Source organism: Podarcis cretensis, assembly GCF_951804945.1.
Source record: "Podarcis cretensis genome assembly, chromosome: 8".
NCBI lineage: Eukaryota > Metazoa > Chordata > Lepidosauria > Squamata > Lacertidae > Podarcis > Podarcis cretensis.
Genome location: NC_137177.1, coordinates 91,960,316 through 91,982,454, shown reverse-complemented (window position 1 = coordinate 91,982,454; position 22,139 = coordinate 91,960,316). Strand labels below are relative to the sequence as shown.

Below are 22,139 nucleotides of genomic sequence, written 5' to 3'. Positions count from 1 at the left end.
TCCTCCTGCCTTGCATCTCCAAGCTGCTTCATCTCTGTGTCAGGCTACTGTTCTAAAAGAACTGGAACAGATAAAAGGTAGCCAATTTAGCCACAAAATAAGGCTTTTTGGGAAGTCCCACATAGGGGTGCCCAGTAAGCTTGCACCTATGCCTTTAACAGCAACTTAAAATAGCAGAAATAAGTAGGTGGGATTTTTCACAGCCTGAAGAGGAACGTGATCACCTGCTAGTGCCAGCAGCACATCAATTTGCTGGCAAGGGCAGAGCAACAAGCGTGCTGAAAAGCTGGCAACCCTCCACTGAACATATTGATGCCACCATATGCACACTTCTGGATTGCACCATTTCCCTCTTCTTTCTGTATCTGAAGGAAAGCAAAGATTGTCAGGAAGCTGAACTTCCAGTGCCAGAAATGTGTAGAATTTATCCCACTCCTGTTTCTGTATGTGTGCATAGCTCTGAACACAAGGAAGTTTTCATCTTGCAGTTAGTAGATGGCAAGACTACACTCAGGGCTTGAAGGATGATTCTGTAATTTCCTTCTCTCCACTCCCAACCCAGCTATCCAACAACTCATTACTTTAATTTGCCTTGGTTTTTTATTTTCTTTCATGCTTAATTAGAGCTCTTTTAATTGCTCAGAGATTCTTGGCTGGAAGGCAACTGGGGAAAGTATAGGATTAGAGAAAGAAGGAGGGTGGAAAACGATACATATTTATTAGCATTTTCTCTCTACTCAACAAAACAGACTGCATTCCAACATCTATTATTGCATATCTCTGTTTGGGCAATTAAAAATAACCCTCCCCAACCTCCCCCTTTTATCCTCAGCTGCCTAATTAATTATCCCTTCAAATAATTGCACTTAACATTTCTTAAATTATATGTGGATATGTGAAGATTACACATGAGAAGAGAGGCAGGCGCTTGGCGTGTGCTGGTCCTTTAAAAGCAAAGTTGTCTGGGAACACCACTCAGAGATGTGCCTGGCAACAGCTAGGAAGAGGGGGGTCTGCTGCTGGCAGAGCAGAGGTGGTGGTCTTTGCTGGCCTTTGCTTAGGGCAGCTTGAACACACACACACACACACACACACACACACACACGGAAGGGGTGGGCAGATTTTTGTGCAATCATATCATACCCACGAAGATGGTGTCATGTGTGTCGCATCCTGCGATCTGTCACTGGGGTTTGTCTACTTTGGGTTCTTAACATGAACATTTCTACTGCTAAGAAGATTAAAAGTTCCCTTTATTAGTCTGGGTGGCGCTTCGTTCCCCTTCCTGCTCTTCCTTCTCTGTTATCAGACCCATTTTATTTCTGTGTCTTTTAACTGCTGAATTAGCGGGAGACAAACCTGCCTATATCCTGTTTGCTTGTATTCTGTCTTAACTTGTACCAGTCCCACAAGGCAGCTGAGAAAAGCAAGAAACCCAAGATTAAAATACTATAAAAATGTGCAAGGTTAAGATCAGCACTGAAACAGTTCAGTCCGTAGAGCATGATGAGGCTCTTTCTGGCCTTGCACAGGCTTGGATTAGAGGATCCTGGTGGTCCCTTTCTGCTCTACAAGTCTAGGATTCCAAGTTTCCATGGAAAAGGACCCTGACCTCTGCAAGTGGTTTCACTTTTATTTATTTATTTTGACAGTTTACATGCTTAATTGCAGTTGCCTCTAAGCAATGTACAAGAGTCTCAATACATTGAAAAGAAAAATCAGTTAAAATTATAAAGTCAAAATTCAGTTTAAATGCCTGCTGGGATTTTTAAAAAGTATTTGTTTATTTACTGCTTTCATTTAAAAAAATGTCAAAGCAGTTTACAACAATTGTGCATAACATGATACAATAAAAACCATATTTAAAAAGTTGAAATCAGAAATCAGTTGTTATGAGAAGATGTATTCTTCATTGCCTGCATAAATCTGACTGAACAGAAACGTTTTCAGTAGGTGCTTAAAAGCTGACACAGAAGGTCTTTATTAGGTGCTGGAAGTTCAGCAGGGAGGAGGTCTGTCTGGCCTCAGCTGAAATGGGCCCCAAGCCCTTCCGGCAGACATGCGCCAAACATCTGAGCCATGGGGGACCACTAACAGTGACTCCCCCCCCAAAGACCTCAGCAATAAGACAGAGATATAAGGAATCAGGGAGCTCCCTTGGCACTTTAGGCAACAAAGAGATCTTCAGTGTTTATCCATTATGAGTGGGCTTCTCAGGCCTCAATCCTGAGCAGGTGGGATGCTCTCTACCCCCTCCCCCCCCAGTTGTTTTTCACTCAGGTGTTTCTGATGTTGGAGCTCAGCAAGGGAGAAAAGCAGCCATGCAAGGGTGTTCTCTCTCTCTCTCTCTCTCTCTCTCTCTCTCTCACACACACACACACACACACACACACACCTGCCAGCACTCTATGAATCTGCCTCCCAGCTACCAAAGGAGGGGGGTCTTGGGAACCCTGTGTTTTGCTCCTAACATCTATTCCCTCCACATGCCCAAAGTCTAGCTGGGTCTACTGTCTGCCTGGGCTTTCTCCTCCCAGGCCTCCACTTCCCCTACTTGGACAGGCTCCAGGTAAAACCTTCCCCTGCACTGCACAATTGCATCCTGGAACGTGTTAGCTCTGGGGCTGGCAACTCCCGACCTGCTCCCCTTTCCGGGTGTGGAGGCGAAGAGGAGGCAAAAAGGCACCACTCCAGCTGTCAGGAGTAGCCTGGCTTCTCAGATGCTCTGTCTGATTCATGGGCTCCCATGTCTTACGGAGGCAACGGGGCTTTGTTTTTACTGGTTGTGTTTTGCAAAAGAGGCCCATGTCTACAAAGAGAAATGCTGAAACTCAGAGAGCGATCTCTATTCACAGCTGGACTGTGATTACTCAGTGGGGATGGGAACATATTCTCAGAGGCACTCTCAGCATCTTAGAATGAAAGAATCGTAGAGTTGGAAAGGACCACGAGAATAATCTAGTCCAGCCCCCTGCAATGTAGGAATCCTTTGCCCAACGTGTGGATCAAATCAGAGCATGACCCTGAGATTATGAGTCTCAATTGAACTATACCTCTTCCTTATTTCTTTTCATATTCCAGCCATGCCTTCCAAAAAAGGCTCCAGGGTTTTAAGTCCTGCACAGGAGCGCAAAACATTTTCATAATTGCAGTGCTGGCTTGTGGGCCAGTTAAATGACCCCCATGGGCTGCTTGTGGCCCATGGCCCTTAGGTTGCCTACCCCTGGTTTACAAAATAATCCTAATTATGTAGGAAAATGTTGGAGGTAAAGATTTTTAAAGGGGGGGGGTTCCAACTTAGACACATGCAATCCTGCAGAGGCAAACCACTTTGCAGTTTTATACTGACAATGGGCTAACTTATTCAGCAGTGCAGGGATGCAGTTGGTGAGATGTTCAAATGAATAAAAAGGGGTTATTTTTAAGGTGGGGGAACCTGAAGTTGCAGACTTTTCCAGTGCCAGATGGTAGCATGTATCAGACAAGGGACTAGCTGATCCCACCTCTGGCACTTGGGAGCTGGTAGGTAAAGGGAGGATTGTCTCCCACCTCTAAGCTTAATCCTGTTTGTCTTGCAATCTCTTAATGCAATTTGCTGGCGTCCCCACAGCAAACAGCTTACCTGCAAACCCCTTTACCTGCTGACCTCTTCTGCTAAGCTTGTGCAAAACGGCACACAATGCTTCACGGTTCCCTGTTGGCTACTGGGTTACTTGCTAGTTGAAAGATCACCAGCATAGGTTAAATCTTCAAAGGGACTTACTAGAGGGAATTGGGACAAACATCACCCGGCTAAATCAGGAATTTCCACAGAAGAACTGACTCCCAGGATTGTGCAATGTGCAGCTATGCAAAGCTGGGGGAGGCCAGAGGGGCTGGGCCAGCTTTTCAACATATTTAGCCCAATTCAAAAGCTGGAAGGTTTCCGTATTGTTCCCTTTGCTCGCCCACAGCTCTCTGGCATGTATTCTGACTAATTCACCGCTTGAATTCCCCACGACCTTGATGCTACCAGCTGCTCCAGCTGAGATTGCTAATCAACATCAGCAATCACATTTATAAAACTACAGGGAGTTTTGTGGCGCTATTAAAGACTTACAGGTTTACTGTGGCATAAGATTTTGTGAAGGAAAGCCCAGTTTGTTAGAAGCATGAGGGTATCCCCAGTTGACAGAGAAACACACAGAGACACAACACACCCTGCTTGGCAGGGGGTTGGACTCGATGGCCCTTGTGGTCTCTTCCAACTCTATGATTCTATGATTCTAAACCTACAGAAGAGGGATTGTCAATCTGGGGCCAGGAGGCCGTGCAATGCAAGAGGAACAGCAGATCTGTGGCATTTCCAATCTATGCAAAGCTTGTATGTATGTAAGATAAGAAGCTAAGGAGGTTGTGTTATAATTAATTACTCTTGTTGCAAATGCCCACCATGCTTCTCTTGCAGACATTGGAGCTTTGCATAGAAATGTATGCTGGGTGAACCTCTTGCTTTGCTTGGCCTTTTGGCCCACTGTTTACACACACCCCAAACACGCCTGTTATGTGTGTGAGAGAGAGAGAGAGAAAGAGAGAGAGAGCGCTAAGGATAATGTGTCATGTATCAGACAAAGTGGGCTCTCATCCCAAGAAAATGTAAACTAGAAGAATTCTGCTGCTTTTTCTGGTGCTGTAAGGTGTTTTTATTCTTGCTGCAAAAACTAGCATAACCATCTCTTTGGAATACATAAAAGTAAGGCGGAGCTTCTGGATCCCATGCGTTACACACTTCTACTAACCTTTAAGTCCCACTGAGTTCCATGGGGCTTGGCCACAACAAAGTGGGCACAGGATTTCAGCCTTGGGACCGCCATCCTAACCCTGGAGCCCTGCCACTTTGCGCCAGCAAGAAAAGCTAGGGTTGCCATATGTCAAAATGTGAAAATGTTGAGCTTTTTGGGGTCAAAGTTGAACTTTTGAATGAAAAATGAAGTTGTTCAGATATTTTTAAGGAAATTCACCAAAATCTTGACTTTTTACATGGGTTGCCATGTCTGGTTTTCCCAGACATTCAAGTGATTTCCGCCCAGACACTGTTTCAGAGTGCTGTATGTCCAGGAAATTCTGGATGCAAGGCAGCCCTAAGAAAAGCAGGTAACCAGCAGGCCTGGACTGACTGAAGATCCAGTGGATTTTTGGGCACAACTCCCCCTCTTGCCTCTGAAACACGCCTTTTGGGGGCTTTGCACTGGCTGCCACTGGTTGGGATGCCACCAGCAGTAGCTCCAAGTGGTGTGTGCTTTTAGGCAGCTGAGTCTCCCCATCAGTGAAGTCCAGCACAGCCAGGCAGAACTGAGCAGAAAGACATGTCCTCTGCCTCCAAACACCATGCAGCACAATGGATCAGAGGCTAGATTGCTTTGTTCAGGAAGCAGGCAGGCTACAAATCTGCATTCCTATACTCACTTACTGGCAGGCAGCTCCATGGAACTGAATGGAACTTACTGACTAAGTTGACCTGTGTAACTTCTGCTGAAGGAAAAGGTGGGAGAGGGAAGGAACTCGTAGAGGCTGGATGGCCGTCTACTGCTGAAGATACTCTGAATATCTTGCAGTGAACGGAGAGTTCAAGCAGATGGCCTGCCAGGCCTCCTCCCACTCTAATCGCTCTGTTGTTGATACCTTTGGAAGCAGATACGTGGTTTAACACACACACCTACCCTGATCTTCTTTTCTCCATTGCCCTGCAGTAAGTTGGCTGCCATCTTCCACAGCTGAAACAACAGCTGAGGAGTTCTGCTGCGACAAGCTGAGCTGCAGGACATCTGTGGGAAGGACGGTTTGCACAAGGGACTCCATGAAGTCTGGCATAGAAGCTGGGGAGACTTTCAGGCCTGGACAGGTGGCACTGGCAGGGGCAGAGGCTGGGGCAGGAGCACAGAGCCTAGGGTTGCCATATTTCAAAAAATAAAAACCAGGACACCCCAAATATTGCTGAGCTTTTCTTTACAAAAACGGCAAAAAAATTGTTTACTTGCCAAAGATCCAGGACAAACTGCTGCCTTCCGGAAATTGGAAATTCCCCTGGATGTCACTTCTGCCTTTGAAATCCTGGTAATGTCCAGGAAATCCCAGGCGTGTGTCAGCCCTAACAGAGCCACACCCCTTCCCTGCTGCACTATAAGGTGGATTTCAGCTTGGGAGAAAACAGCTGCAGGGCTGACTCACCTGGCAGCTGCAAAGGGCTTGGATAGATTCTAGTTCTCCACTTCTTTGCAGGGGAGACTGAGTTTCCACTCCATACAGAACTTCTTTGTCCTTCTGCCTTCTCCCTACGAGACAAATCTCAGTACGCCAAGTAGGCGGCTTGCTTGTGGCCACAATATCTAACTATAAAGCAGAGAGATTCATTGGGGGACTTTTTCAGTCAAAGTTTGTTGTGATACAAAGCAAGTTGTTCAGTAGTGGCTTCCTAACCATGTTTACTCAGAAGTCAGCCCTGTTGAATTCAGTGGGACTTAAACTGCCGGGTGCGTGGGGTTAGGCTTGCAACCTAAGCTTTCCAGCAAAACAAGGCAGCAGGATTTTCATGCCCTTTAGGGCAGAGGGTAGGAGACCAACAGATCTGCCCAAGCGCCAATCCACTGAGAAGTTCCTGTGCAAAAGCCCCCTTGATATGAGCTGGGAGTTGTGCAAGTGGGCAGACCTAGAAGGGGTCTTGCTCTCCCTGCAGGGTGGGCTAGTTGCTAGCAGGGCACGCCGCTGGAAGCAGTGGGGCTAGTGGCCATGGGGCCCCAAAACTGATAAAGCTTGCATGGTCATTTGTCTGTCTCCTTCTGCTGGACACCAGCTAGGTTGGCCATCCATGGTTCTGTCCTGAGAAGAGGCAGGGGGTCCCAGGAGGCTGAGGGAAGGGTCTGGCAGCTTTGTTCCTTTTCTCTCTAGAGGGCATCAAACCACTGTCATCCTCTATTTTCCATGCGGGCCTTCCAACTTTTTCCACACTGCAGAAAGTCCAACGTTTTCCAGAAGCAGTGCATTCTCCACAGCTGAAATGTTTCCTCCGCTATTTTAATTTATTTCTAATGTGAAGGACATTTCAAGGGTGCTTCCCAACTGTTCCTATTTTCAGATTGGATTCATTTGCATACTGGCAAAATCAGGTTAAAGGTGATTAGTGCTCATGCACAACAAGCCTGCTTCCCCACCCCCAAAATCAGACTCTTGCTGTAAGGAAAGTGACAGGTAACACTTGCTCTGACACAGCATCCTCTGACCTCCCCACAAACGAAAAGGAGTGAATGCTCGGTGCATATCTGGCATTGTCTGATCTCCCTGCAAACAAATCAGGATAAATGCTCAATAAAGAGGTCATCTGGAAGCAACCGCAGTGCTAAAACCCTCTAATGCTCTGGCTCTGTAGTAGTAACGTGTGATCGTACCATTGCATTACAGCCCTGTGCCACCTCTCTTTCATTATAAACTGGAAAAGGTTTTTTTAGCAACAATTAATGTCACCCACCAGCCGCAAACATTATACGGAATGGGTGCTAAGTTTAAAAGGGCTCCACCCACAGCAGTAGCATCACTCCTGCTAATGTGGAGAGAACATAGTGGGGGGCACAGAAAAACTGCAGTAATCCAGAAGCTCAGTTGCAGTTCTACCTGTGTCTTACCACAGAAGAGCGGCATCTGGGTAGTGAGAGAGTATTCAGTCTGGAAACACACCTGCCAGTGTGGTGTAGTGGTTAAGAGCAGTAGTCTCGTAATCTGGGTAACCGGGTTCGCGTCTCCGCTCCTCCACATGCAGCTGCAGGGTGACCTTGGGCCAGTCACACTTCTTTGAAGTCTCTCAGCCCCACTCACCTCACAGAGTGTTTGTTGTGGGGGAGGAAGGGAAAGGAGAATGTTAGCCGCTTTGAGACTCTTTAAAGGGAGTGAAAGGCGGGATATCAAATCCAAACTCCTCCTCTTCTTCTTCTTCTTCTCTCTCTCTCTCTCTCTCTCTCTCTCTGTGATGAATGTTGCATGAGCTGGTGTAGAGGTTAATATTCTGGGCTGTGGCCTGGGAGCCCAGCCATGAAGCCCACCTTGGGCCAGTCGCTCTCTCGCTCGCTAGCTAACCTACTTCCAAATGATATGCCTCTGCCTCCTTCTCTCTTCCAGGCCTGCTACCTCTGCTACAGCCTCCTGACACTGGCCAATGTGGTTGTGGGAACCACGGCTGTCCCTCTGAGAGATCAGGTGAGTCAGGATCCCGGAGCAAGGACAGCAGAGAGCGGCTATGTTGAAAAGGGGGCTGTGCCCAGGCCAGCTAAGAGAACAGATCGCTCACCAGGAGAAATGAAAACTGCACTGTGTGCGACATTTAGCCTGGTGTGGTGGAGGCGAAGGCTGGAGGCAGGCCAGCTTTGTGGGCAGCATAAACTGCAGCTTCACGGCTTTGCTGGAGCCAGCTCACACACACAACACACAGAAGCAACAAAAAGTCCTAGCTCAGAGCAACCGTGGGGCTGGGAGTGGCACAAAGCAGAACTCAGCGGTGGGGCTGCAGTGGTAGCTGAATGGTAGCCTAGCAGCCCCTGGGAGAGTGTGCTTGGGCAGAGAAGTGGCTCCACTCCCAAGGGAGTCCAAGCAAAAGCAAGAGGAAAGCAAAGGGGAACTGGGGGAAAGGTCTGGACTGAGCTACATATTACACACAAACCTGTCTTAAGCCTCCCTCAACTGTGTAATGTATGGCTTGGTCCAGAGCTTCTCCCAGTTCTCCTTTTGCCTTGTTTCTCTTCAGACTCCCTTCGGAGGCAGCCCTGTGTTGATACAACTAGCAGAATCAAGTCATCACGCTTTAAGCATAGCAGCAGCATTTCTGATTGAAGGCCGCCCCACTGCCCTGCACATAAAACTTCCCTGCATGTGTGGGAGAAGGTTCACCTCCATGCTATCTATTTTAATTATATCTAGCTAAAGGCCCAGCGGTCTTTGTAAGCAGGGGCATGGGGCAATGCTCAGAAAAAGTATTGCTGTGGGGAAATACAGTAAGCAGTATTGAAGGCAACAGTAGCATCATAAGTAAAAATCATGAAAAAGTGCAATGAAAAGGATGTCTGGTACCCAAAAATATTTTATTTATTTATTTTATTTAATATATTTGCATACCACAAAATAGAAACACAAAATGCATAATAAAAACAAAACCAAACCAAACCAATAACCCCCCGTCCCACAAACACATAAAGATATAAATGCATGATTTGTTCAGGTTGCAGAATGTGGCTTTCCCTGGATGCAGGATATCATCTACCCTGGTGCAGAATTCTGATATATATATATATATATATTTAAAAAACACAAAGTTATTCTGCACTCTGCTAATGCTTCACCAGATGAGAGCAGCTTCTGCTCCCTGATAGATGCCTCTCTTCCTGCCTTTCTGTTCCCTTGACTCTGTGCTCCCCTTCTTCCCGCACCAGAGGCACCTCCAGCAGCTCTGCATCCAGCTGCAGCAACATTTTATCACCAGCATACGGGAAGACGCTGGCCTCATGTACCGCACTGAGCTCAAGGACCTGGCTGCCCAAACCTTTCTCAAGTGGGAGGAGCTGCATTCTCGGGGCTGGCTCAAGATAACCTCCCTGCAGGTAACTTCCATGTAAAGAGGAACCTGGAAAGACGTGGGAAGGGGTGAGTGAGCAGATGGTGAGGCAGAGGAAGGGTCACAACTTCTCTCCCTTTCGTGTATTCAGGAGAAGGTGTGAAAGAGCCTCTGTGCACACAAACTCTGCAAAGGATCCCGGCTTCACAGATGGAGCGGATGCACCTGCATTTTGGAACATGGATAGGCTCTTTTACAGCTTTCACCAAACAAAAGAAGCTGCCTTGACATGGGTCCTTCTAGCTTAGTATTCTCTACGCTGACCAGCAGCAGCTCTCCAGGGTTTCAGGAAGTCTGGAGGTGCCAGGGGCTGAGCCTGGGACCTTCTGCAGGCAAGACATCTGCTGTACCACCGAGCAGAGCATCCAGAGCTGAGCCAGGCCAGCAAGCACAAGCAGGTTCACACACTCACACAAAAGTGCAGTGGAACAAAACATGTGAAAGGAGCTAAAATGCCACCATGAGGCAAGCTGAAGATGATGGAAGGGTGCCCTTAAGGGCAGTACAATAAAATAGAGACCAGTCTGACTGCAGCCACTGGGAGGACCAGGAGAACTGTTCTGTGCGGTGTGTGTGTGTGTGTGTGTGTGTGTGTGTAAGGGGGATGTCATTTGGATAGTCCACCAAAAGCCTGGCAGTATTTCAAGCCGGCCTGGGATGCATGGGACCCTGGCAGCTGTGGCTCCATCTCCAGCTGTCTGTGGCTAATCACACATGACACACACACCCGTCCCTGCTGGGTGGCAAGAAGCCCACAGCTCAGAGCCAGCCGAACAAGGAGGAAAGGGATCAAGCGTGCCAGAGCTGTGTCTGACTTGGAATCATAGAACTGCGGAGTTGGAAGTACCCCAAGCGTCATCTTGTCCCACCCCCCGCAATGCAGGAATCACAGCTCAAGAATCCCTGGCAGATGGCCATCCAGCCTCTGTTTAAAAACCTGCAGGGGAGGAGAGGCCACCACTTTCCCAGGTAGCCTGGTCCACTTGGTGCCATTTGTGCTGCAGGTCAGCCAAGAAAGACTTCACTTGTACCCCAAAGCAAGGAGTGGGCAAGCTCCCAGCAGTTCCTGCTTTGGTCCTGGACAGCTCCAGAATATTAACCAAAAAACCCACCTGGAGCTTGTGTGTACTTGTGGTGCAAGAAAACCACACTTTCCCTTGCTTTCCACCTCCCCGTCTCCATTACTCCTGGTGACTGCAGGCCACAGCAGCACCCCCTGCACAACCCCCCAGGAGAGGAGCAAAGCAATCTCTGCAGGATGCAGACCTGGCTGGAAAAGAGCTTCCCTGGTCTGGGTGAGGGGACTCCGGGCTCCGTTTCAGATTTCCATAGGAGGGTACAATGAGTTTTTAGTATAATGGTGCAAGATTCTCTATGAGGTTGGAAGGGCTGCTCCCTGTTCAAGATTAAATTACAACACATTGGTTTATCTTCCAAAGGTTCCTATCTTTTAAAGAACTCAGTATGACTATGGCACTATTATGAACACAAGCTAGACAATCCTTTGTTTGTTTGTACACCGGCCCATTTCATAGATTAAAGCAATTGCCGTTCTGTGCTTGAGGCCAGCTGAGCTGCCAGAAGTCTAGGCGTTCCTGGGAAACAATCAGATGTGGCCTGAAAGGTGATGAGGCAAGGGACTGGCCGCTCTCCCATCTTCACTAAATCTTGTTCGGGGGGGGGGTGTTGCCTGAAGCCAACCCCCTGTAAAACATATCCTTGCGAATCCTGCCATCTTCCATTCTGTGGACATGACCAAGCCAGTACAGACGTCACTGAGACAGAAGCAGGGTATTTTTTCAGCTGGAACTCGCCAGAACTCAGTTCCGGCACCTCTCAAGTAGGCATCATTGCCATGATAAGAGAGTTCTGGCACCTGTTTTTCTAGAAAAATAGCACTGGGCAGAAATGCAAACATGCTGGGAATGTGGACTCGGATCTGCAGGGGGCAGGTCAGATGCACAGCTGAACATGCACAAAACCTTGGTGCGTTCAAAACTGTGCCAACTTAGTTAAGTGCAACAATATGATATTGCCAGTATACCAAGGAATTGTGGGTTGACTCCAATGCCAGTCCTACTCAGACCCATTAAAGTTAATGAACATGATTAACTTAGGTTCCTTCATTTCAGTTGGTCTACCCTGAGTAGAACTCAGATACAATTCTATACATTTTGAGTTTTCTTTGTACATATTGCTGTACAATTTTTGAATCTTATTTTAGTGCACTGGCTCTAGAGGGAAAGAAAGGGTTAATAAACTCCCCCCCCCCTTGGGAAAGAGTGCCATACCAGGGAGGCTGATCACTAGCTTTGGGCAGAGATTTGCAGGAAAGGGCCTCACTGGGGATGAGATCCTTTGTCTGCTGTACAGGCTTACAAAGCCAGAGAGAGCTGCAGCCCTGCTCAAGCAGGTTTGCCTGGCTGCAGGATCCTGGGAGTAGAGTCCCGGGCACCACAGCAGAGGCTTTCTGACCAGGGAAATTAGCTACAAAATTTTGGATCAAATCTCTTCCAGACCTCTGCCAAACTTTGGCAGTTGTTTTGCAGCAAAAAAAAAAAAAACCTTCTGCATTTTGCAGCATCTCACAAACTGAGCAACTGATACATCTAACATGGGGTTTGTACTTTGTTGTTTAGTCGTTTAGTCGTGTCCGACTCTTCGTGACCCCCTGGACCAGAGCACACCAGGCACTCCTGTCTTCCACTGCCTCCCGCAGTTTGGTCAAACTCATGTTTGTAGCTTCGAGAACACTGTCCAGCCATCTCGTCCTCTGTCATCCCCTTCTCCTTGTGCCCTCCATCTTTCCCAACATCAGGGTCTTTTCCAGGGAGTCTTCTCTTCTCATGAGGTGGCCAAAGTATTGGAGCCTCAGCTTCACGATCTGTCCTTCCAGTGAGCACTCAGAGCTAATTTCCTTAAGTATGGATGCGTTTGATCTTCTTGCAGTCCATGGGGCTCTCAAGAGTCTCCTCCAGCACCATAATTCAAAAGCATCAATTCTTTGGCGATCAGCCAACTACAAACCTCAAAATTTGGAATAACCTCCAAACCTTTGTGACCCATTCCTGCACCCAGGAAGCCCAAGAGGGCTGCCTAGCACTCCCACACCAATCCCTGATTTACGAGCTGGGATGATGCTTACATCCTTTTGTGCAAACGTGATGGGAAACAGAAGCACCGCTTCCATGACTCTTCTCCGCCCAGGAGTTAATGCTGGCTGGGCCCTTTCCTGCTAGTATGGCCTGAAGTCAAAGGGAGGGGGGGCTGGAGAGAGGAAATGATCTTCATCAGCGTGGCTCAAATCAAAGGGGTTCAGAGCTGTTACTGCCCACTTAATTACTAAACAGAGTTTAATGAGTTGTCTTCCCTTCCTGACCTGGTGGCTGCCCTCTTTTAATCCAATCAGCCAGGACAGGAGGAGAGCGCTGGATGCATCAATAGCTGCCTACGGGGTTGGAGTGTGTGGACACCTTGTGAGTTTCAGCATTGTGAGCAAGTGTTCTTTAGGAAAGGGACACACTGAATTATTTGTAATACAGTGCCATCCATGCAAATGGCACTCTGCAAAGTTTCTTGAGCAATTTTTTTTAAGCTGGCGATATAAATTCCAGCAGTGCTCTTGCACAGCTCCTGTTTGTTGTAATGTGCAGAGAAACGTCACTTTATGTTTTATGCCTCATGACGTCTCATGCTATTGTGAGGTGGGAAATGCCATTTGCCTCATGCCCCCCAGATGCCTTTGGGTGACCCCAGTCCTCCACAGGGGGCAGAGGAGAGGCTGTCACTTTGGTGTTCAGAATCTGTGTGTCTTGGTCTCTAACACCACCAGCCGTTCCCAGACCATCACCCTAAATCCCTTCCTTTTTTCCACAAGGGAGAACAGAGCCAGAATCCCTGTCCTGTCACACAAGATGTGAATCTGCAGAGGTTGGCTGCTCACCCCAGCCACAGGGTTTGCCATGTGTGCAGATTAATGTGCTTTTGCAGACCTGTCCTTGGCATTCTCCTCCTGCCTGACAGCCTTCCCTGGCCCCCTTCCCCCACCTATGTTGCAGGGGCCAGGAGAGGGAGAAAGTTGCCTGCAGGGGTTACTTCTGAGCCGCACCATGTCCTGCTTGCTCATGCACTAGAAGACCCAGATGTGCTGATAGAAAGCTCCCCCACAAGGGGTGGGTTGACTATTTTGCTGCCTGAGGCAGAACCTCAGTACCTCAAGGATCCTGTGATCCTCCTCTGGTGCCTCCTCCGCAAGAGGTACAGGGGGGCAACGCCGGCTCTGTGGTGGCTCCCCATTTGTGGAATGCTTTCCCCAAGGAGGCTTGCCTGGCACCTTCATGACATATCTTTAGGTGCCAGGCAAAAGCATTTTTATGTAATCCGGCTAACAATCTATGGTCTTTTAAACTGTGGAGGGGAGGTTTGTTTTGTTACTATGTTGCTTTTCGTGTTTTTGTACTGTAAACCACCTGTGATCCTCAGATGAAGGGTGGTATATAAATTAAATTAATTAATAAAAAACAAACAAAGCAAAAAACCCTGCAGCAGATGTTCAAAGCCCTGCCTGTCCTGACCACCTCGTGCATCCATCTAGAAGGGAAGAGCCCCCCCCCCCCCGCTACTCAGTCAGCATATGCTGCCTAGAGCCATACATTTTAACAGTAGCCACAGCTGCTTTGGACTATGTTTTTGGAACACTGCAAAGCAAGAGCAAGCGCTCAGTTTCTAAAAAGAGAGTTGCCAGGGCTCAGCTTGTGCAGAAGCATAGCCATCTGCTCTGGTGGGAAGTTCTGCTCCTTGGAGATAGATTTCCGTGGGGGCCAAGGCTACCCATGGCTGTTAGCCCCACTGGCTGGACTTTGCCTCTGCAGTCAGAGGGTTGCATTGTTGGCAGCCACAGGAGCGGAGAGTTGTTGGAAACCCTCAGGTCCTGCTCGAGGGTTTCCCAAAGGCACCTGGGGCCACCATGACTGGAAGAGCCATTGGCCTGATCCAGCAGGCTCTGCTGATGTTCTTAGCGGAGAGGAAAAGTCACGTCATGCCTGTTTACTTGAAAAGGGGACGCAGATGAGAGCAGTGCTCAATGGGTGTGGGTGTAGAAGGAGAACCAGTGTGGTCCAGTGGGCAGAATGTTGAGGCAGGACCCGGGAGTCCAGGGTTCAAATCCTGAAGCTCACTGGGTGGGATCAGCCACAGTTTCTCCACCTAACCTTCCTCACAGGGTTGTTGTGAGGATAAAATGAGAGTTGGGAGAACCACCTACACCACCTTGAGATCCTTGGAGGACAGCTGAGCAATAATTGCAATAATCAAGGTGGAAGGGGGGGACAACAGGCCAAGAGCGGCAGTGTCTGCAGGAGGCTTTGCTTACGTAGCTCATAGCTGCCCCCCAAAGCTGGCGTCTGCTGCAAAATATGTTTCTGAGAGTTTGTCCTTGTGTTTTCCTCCCCTCTTAGGGCCAGAATGAAAACATCTGATGGGACATATCCCAGGAAACCAGGGCTTTGCCATAGGGAGCAGCAGCAAGGAGCCCAGCAAAGCAGTTTGGTGGAGTAAGGCAGGCGCACAACAGTTTCCCCCCCCCCCCCCAGTTCCTCAGCCGCAGAGGCATTTTTAACTTGGGTTTCAAACCTTTTTTTCTAAAGGAGAAAAGTTCTTTCAAGGGCTAAGCTAACAATGTTTGCTATTTATTTGCACAACCTTGTGCCTTTAAGAAGTGTGCCTTTCAAAGCAAAAACGCTCAAGGAAGGAATATCCACCCCTCTCTGCACAGAGGAGGCCAAAATAAATGTCATTTTTAATGGATTTTATTTCTCTCTTCCTGGCTGTTCCCTGAGGTTGTAACAGTAAGTGCTCTACTGCATGGCGATGGGCCACATCAAGGGTGTGGAGAGGTCTCTTAAAAGCATGCTGGATTCTTGTTACTTACCGGGGAGATCAGGAAAGGGATCTGGAGGAAACAGAGGCCGTACTTCCTGAACTGCTGGTGGGTCTACAGAACCACCAGGCGTTTGCTCAGCAGAGGTCAGTGCAAAGAGGCTCACATGATTCACCTGCAGCAGGCTCTGGGTTCAATCTAGCATATCAGGTTGAAAGGACTCAAGGCCTTGCAAAGCTGCTACAGGCTGGTGCCAAGGGTCAGCATCTGCCAACGGCTCAGCGCAGGTGAAGAGAGTGCCCTGGGCCTGCTGTTGCAAGCAGGTAGATGCAGGGAGGGAGGGGGCCCTGGAGAGTGTCTTGTCCAAGGATCCTCCAAAACCTGGAGTCGATGCATGCTGCTCGCTTGCATGACAAAGCAGGAGGAGTCACTGCTCTGTCTAAAGCACACTGGTGTGCAGTTCCAACCCACCACCACCTTTTTGCTTATTGATCTAGCTCTGAGGAGTGTCTTGGCTGGGCAACAAGAAGCAGCTGTAGAAAGCCAACTGAAAATAGAAAAGGGGGTGGGGGGAGTCGCAAGATAACCCTCTGTGACCCAGCACTGTGACCTTACAGAGTCATTTAAGCTGGCGGCCGCCAGGTACCACTCCCCAAATGTCACTCTGAATAGGCAGGCGAGAGAGGAAGGGACACATTTGCAGACTCAGGTGGGTAAGATACATGAGTGACCCCGCTCCTCTCCGCTTCCATTCAAGAGACTTCTCTGGCCTCAAAATAAAGGGACCTGAAAGAGCCACATAGCTGCAACCCGCTCCCAACCACTCGCTCGCGTGGGGTTCAATCCACCAGGAGGTTCTCTGGAAGCGGCTGCTGGGTGGCTGGTGCCCCATCCAGAGTCAGCTGCCTTATGCCTAGCCAGGCCATTGCTCCATCTAGCGCAGCATCGGGGACTCCGCTGTTTGGGGTGGTGCTGTAGATGCGGCTGATGCGAAGCTGCAGTCCAGAACACAGTTCCCAGGAGGGAAGAGGCTGGTCTGCTTCCAGTGGGAGCAGCTCTCCAGGGTTTCAGGGAGGGGCAACTGGCGCTCCCCCCTGTGCTTAAGCAGAGTCAGCCTTCCACTCTGGCGGCCGCCCACCCAGCTCCTGTCCCCCCTCGAGGGGCAGCTGCAGCTGGAGCCCATTCACCAGCAAGAAGGTCCTGCGCTCTGTGGCTCAGTTCCCAGGAAGCAGCCCTGTGGAGGGAGAGTCGCTTCCCTGGACCAGACTGAGACGGGAAGGCCTGTCTCCTTAGAATCATAGCGATAGAAGGGACTCCCTGCAACGCAGGAATCTCTGCTAGATCAGACATGGAGAACTGTAGAATAGTCCTCCCTTTAAACAGCGACTGGGTGCCCAGAAATCAGCAGGTGATGGTTTTCATGGCCCGGGATGGAGGCTTTAGCTTGTTCAACGACGGAGGCGCTGCAGCAAGGGGTGCCGGGGAGGGCTGGAAGCGTGTAAGTAAGTAAGATCTGCCTGGCTCAAACAGGGAGGAAAGGGCTTGGATCAGGCCCGGGCCGAAGGTCACCGGGCAGGTGGGCAGATACGGCAGGCTGCGCCCCGGCTGCAGGGACGCCTGATCCGCTGCTCTTTGCTCGCTGTCCGCCCCGCCCGGCCAGAAATCAAGGCGATCGCGCCGATCCTGTTAGAGGATTAGCTGCCCCTGATCCGCCTTTTCTTCCAGGCGCCGCCTGATCGCCGGGAAGGAGCTGCCGCGGGGTCTCTCGCCTCGCCGGCCTGGAGCCCAGAGGGCGCTCCGTGCGCTCAGGCGCCTGGCTGCGAGAAGAGTCCCGAGAGCGGGCCGGGATCGTCCTAAGAAAACGTGCGCGCGCGCGCACCAAAGCCCATCACCAAGCAAGCGGGCTGCCGCGGCTGGAAGGCGGGCAGCTGCCCCGGTGCCTTCAGCAGCCATGGCGATGTAAGAAGTAAGGATTGCCCCAGTGGGCCACGAGGCTGGAGAAGGCAGCTCCAGTTCAGCATCCTGCTTCCGCATCAACCAGCCAGGTGCTCCTTGGTACCTGGGAAGCAGATGCTGTTAATTCGATGTCAAGGCGGCCTCACTAGTGAGGTCCTTCCAGCAGGGATGAAGCAGTAAATTAAAATGGCCTTCCCTTTGGAAGACAAAACAGCCAGGAGGAAGGATGGTGGTAACTCCATCGCCAGCAGAGTTAATAATCTATTTTAATTTCGTAAAGCCATAGGTGGTTTATTCATATGGCGGGGAAATGTTATTTGAAACATTTATACCCTGCCTTCTAAAGCAAGGGATATTCTAGAGGCAGCTTATAAATAAAACAATCCACAGATGACAAATGAGAACCACCAACAATTCAAAGAGAGCACCCATGTTCAAAGCCAATGAGGAAGCATCTTCCTTTTCCTGAAAGTCAGCCGAGTGGGTCTGGCTGATGGAGATGGACAGGGACGTCCAGAGGCAAGGAAGGTGCCATAGCAGACACTTCTGTTCAGATGGGGTGGGGTGGGGGCTGAGCAGGCCCTGTGGGCCCTTCTCCCATCTCAGACTTCCCAGGCAAAGTAATGGCCAGCTTCCTTGCAGAAGGACTTTTCCACTGCTGATTTGGCACAAAGGGTTAACCCAACCTTTGCTAACTTAGTTGGCAGGGTGTGTGTGGTTCTGTAGAAGTCCAGTCCTGAGGTTTCTCACCTCCTGCTGTGCACACTCCCTCCAATAATCAAAATAGTCAGGCCTGCCTTTGCAACAGTAGTAGCCTGAAAGGTCCCCGGATTCCATTCCTGACTCCCCCTACCTGCCATCCAGTTCTATGGTTGCCACCCTCAATTTCCTGCCATGCAGCCACACAAAGTGTGTGTGCGTCCACACATGGGTGTTCTGCATAGGGCCAGCCTGCTAAAACAGTTGCTGGATTGAATGAGCAGCATATTTTACCTGTAAGCAGGAAATGCCAGTGGGCCTGGATCTGGCCTGCAGCCATTTTCACTAGGGCTGAGAAGTCGCTGCAAGCAGCTGAGAGGGGACCCGTTGGGCATTCCCATTAGGAGATGGATGACTTCTTTGTCCATTTGTCATGCAGGGAAGCGGTTGTGTGGGTGGCAGTTTGTGTGCAGCAGCAGCAAAGTTGCGATTCCTCTTTGGGTGGTGGAATCAGGCAGCCCAGATGCTTATGTCTGCCAGGACAGTGAACCACTTCCGTCTGGGCTCCATGTGGGAATTGGTTTCATCTTGGAAGTTTCCTGCCTTTTGTGTTGTCTTCTACAAGAGCTCACAGTGAGAGGAGGCAGCATTTGATCCAACATGCCCATTCCACAGGCAGAAGCCAATGGGACTGATGGCATAGTGTCCTCCAGAACACCTGAGACTGCAGGCTGGGCCACCTAAAAGAAGGGTTGGTCCAGGCCAGAGGTTTCCATCCTGTGTTGTGTAGCAGTGAAGTTACTGAACTATGAGCAACGATCCTTTGTTGCTTCTGCTTTGAATTAAGCAAATTACTAACATTCCCATTTGGGGATATCTCAAGGGTATAGGATGCCTGGCTTTGGTTGGTGGATCAGGGCCCTGACTGTGGCCTGATTTAAGGTTGGTTGCAACAGCAGCACTACCACCATACAATTATATGGTTCAAGATTAAAAAGGAGGTCCCCCCCAAAAAAATATTTTTTTGTGTCTGAAAAATCCTCTACACGCAGAAGGTCCCAGGTTGTCCAGTACTCTAACCCAGCTTTCGCCAACTTGGTGGCCTCCAGATGTTTTGGACTTTAGCTCCCATCAGCCCCAGTAAACATATCAGTATGCTATTGGTGATGTTGGGCAACCCCTGGTGCAAGCAGGCAGGGAGCCAAGAGCAGTGAACAACTCAGATTGCCATATAATTTACTCATGTCAAATCTGTATCCTGCAATGCATCCCATATAAGCACACCTTTACATGTAAATAAAGGCTAATGAGATTCAGGGCAGGGGAAACCAATGATGCAAGCAGAGTTCTGGGTTGTGACTCCCACCCGTCTCTTCAAATACAAGGGGACTTTCCCAGCACAATGAAGTCAGACAGGTTGTGCCCTGTGAAATCTATGTGGGACAATGGTCCTGGGATTGGTGATAAATCCATCAGGATTAGCCACTGAGCTTCTCTATCTTTAGCCCTTTGAGGAAGGGACATGCCAGGCTCTTAGGCTCTTAGGCTAGCTGGGGACTTTACAAGCCACCCAGGCCCTGTCCTGTTCAGTCACCAGTGTTGTTGGTAGGTCAGTATCCCAACTGCAATGTAAATATCCACTTCCAGGGTGGGAGGTGCTCTTCTAGGGACATGGAGGGCCAGAAAAGATATTGGGGGAAAAGCTGTGGGTTGCACAAGGCAGGGTCTCCCTTTGCCTTTTTCAGTGAGTCCCTCACTGCATCCACAGGCAGCCATACCTTGCAGCAAGGTGCAGAAGCTGACTCAAGCGGTGGACTTTTACACGTCTATTTCACAGATATATACCCTGCCTATTAGCAAATCTTTTCACAAGGCAGCTTCCAAAGATATAAAAACGATACAAATGCAAGCAACAGATTGCCAGTCTGTACTCAAGAGACAATGGAGTGTCTCTGGGTGTGAAGTCAAAGCACTGAGAATCACAGCACCTGCTGTGGCTGCGGAGAATGGTAACTTGTGATTGCTGCCTCCTGCGTTGTTTTTGTTGCATTAGGAGCACCGAAGTGACCTCTCCAGGATGCATGCTTGGGCAGTGTGTATGGACTGCTCAGATGACAAAACGGCCTTTCTGATGTGGTTCAAAGGAAATTATAGCAATATGTTTGGCACCAGCTTGGCTGCAGGAGTTGCTGGAAGGAGATGTATGAGGTGCCATCCAGCTGTCTTGAGGACTCCTCGCCAGATTTGTGTAGGGTTTACTTCTCACAAGGCAGCGGCTACAAATTTTTCCTCAGGGTTTACTGCTTTCTTGGGAATGAATATAGCTGCAAAGCAATGGAGATTTAGGATCAGAGTTTTCCTTCTAGAAGGGCTCCCTTCCCAGGTTGACAAGCCCCATCTGCCCCTCATTTCCCTCTACAGCAAGTGCAACAACCTCCTTCTTGGCCATTTAGCCCACTCTTGGTCTTGTCTGCTCAATTTGCCTGAACCTGTATTTGCATGCAGGGGAAGTCCCAAACTCATCAAGGGTTTCAGACCCATCAGCTCCCCTCACCTGGTTTAGCCAGCCAGTGGAAGCCATTCCCTGGGGTGTGGCTGCTGTCGCCTGCTGGCAGCTTCTAAGAGCCACAGGTGAGATCTGAGTACACGGTAGGGACCAAAGGTGCACAAACCACCCCAGAAGGAGCATGACTTGGCCCCACCAGAGGCACTGCCCCTCCCCTAAACCTCTATGCAGATATGGTTACATTTAGGGTGACAGATGAATGCAGAAATGAATTGCTGAATGGTGCAGCAAGCTTTAATGGTGCTAGCATGGGGAAGGGTTCTCTGCATCAGGCAGCAAAAAATATTGGTGGCACTTGTTTTACTTGGCAGAGTTAGCACACAGCTTGAAGCTGACTATGTATTGAATCCTTGCTGGGAGAGCAGGCTTACCTTGGTTGCTCACAGAAAATAAGAAAGCTTAGGTTTATTTTAGGAAACACTTACTTGGATAGAAAAGAGTTCCTAGTTCTAGCCAACTAAGTTGGAGTTGCGGAGAGTTGTGCTTGCCTCTTGCACTCAGCAGAGAGACACACAAATATGTCCTCTCTCCATCAGCTTCAGAATTAAGAGCATGAAGAAAGGGGAAGCAGGATCCTGGGTCAACAACTCTAAGAATATCAGCCTAACATCAATAGAAAGGTCAGCACAGAGATCAAAGGATAGTGAGACAGATTCCCTTCTCTATCTGCTTTAACCCCTTGCAAACCCTGCAACAAGCTGAGTTGCATCCCAGCAGGTCCAAAAGCAATGGCCACACTCTGAATGCACACCCTACCTTCTCTGAGCTGTTCCCAAAACATTTTGGAAGCCTGAGGTGTATTTCTAAAGAAAGCTAAAGTGGTACAGATAAATTGGCATATGCAAATTGTATGCAAAACTGCCTCTTCTTTTCTTCTCCTTTTGGTGATGTGTTTCCTCTTTTCCTGTCAATGTGTAAATGATCACTCTAATGAGACACAGTCTGCAAAGAATGCAAGAGAACTTCCCTCTGGATGGTAGCCTGTGGGTGATACCTGCCTGCCTGTCACTGTTAAGGGTGCTCAAAATCTGCAAATCGCTAAGTGGGAAATGGCCTTGGAAGCAACTTGGCCAGTCTTCCTGCAGGGTGCGGCGTTGGGACTGGCCAGATGGCTGTGGGCGGGTTGCCAAACTGATAACAGGAAGTGTTGGGAGAACTCTGTCAAAGGATGCAGCCTTACCTTGCTTTAGGCAAAGGAAGGCAGCAGATTCTGGTTAAGAGGCAGCAAATGGCCAGGATTCTTTAAAAAAAAAAATAAACATTCTTTTAGCTATGTGCAGAGAAAGTGGGAAACCATTAAGATTTCCTTTAAACCACCTTGGGCCAGTCAAAGGGATGAAGGAAGTGCTGCTTGCCCATGACTTGCCCTTCTTGCAGTTGTTGCCTTTCTTGCACACATCCTGCTTCCC

General features: G+C 49.2%; 1 protein-coding gene across 4 annotated transcripts in view; it reads left to right on the top strand.

Moving 5' to 3' along the window:
* Positions 1 to 15,441, top strand: part of FAM178B (family with sequence similarity 178 member B) — a 209,065-nt gene extending 193,624 nt beyond the window's left edge. For 3 of the 4 annotated variants that reach the window (XM_079988992.1, XM_079988991.1, XM_079988990.1), the window contains 3 exons: positions 8,146 to 8,223; positions 9,450 to 9,617; positions 15,088 to 15,441. In XM_079988992.1, the coding sequence (XP_079845118.1) occupies positions 8,146 to 8,223; positions 9,450 to 9,617; positions 15,088 to 15,108 (267 nt within the window). In that variant the 3' untranslated portion in view covers positions 15,109 to 15,441. Of the gene's footprint in view, positions 1 to 8,145; positions 8,224 to 9,449; positions 9,618 to 15,087 lie in introns of those variants that run through there. The other variant, XR_013842003.1, reaches the window with a different exon arrangement.
* Positions 15,442 to 22,139: the final 6,698 nt, after the last annotated feature.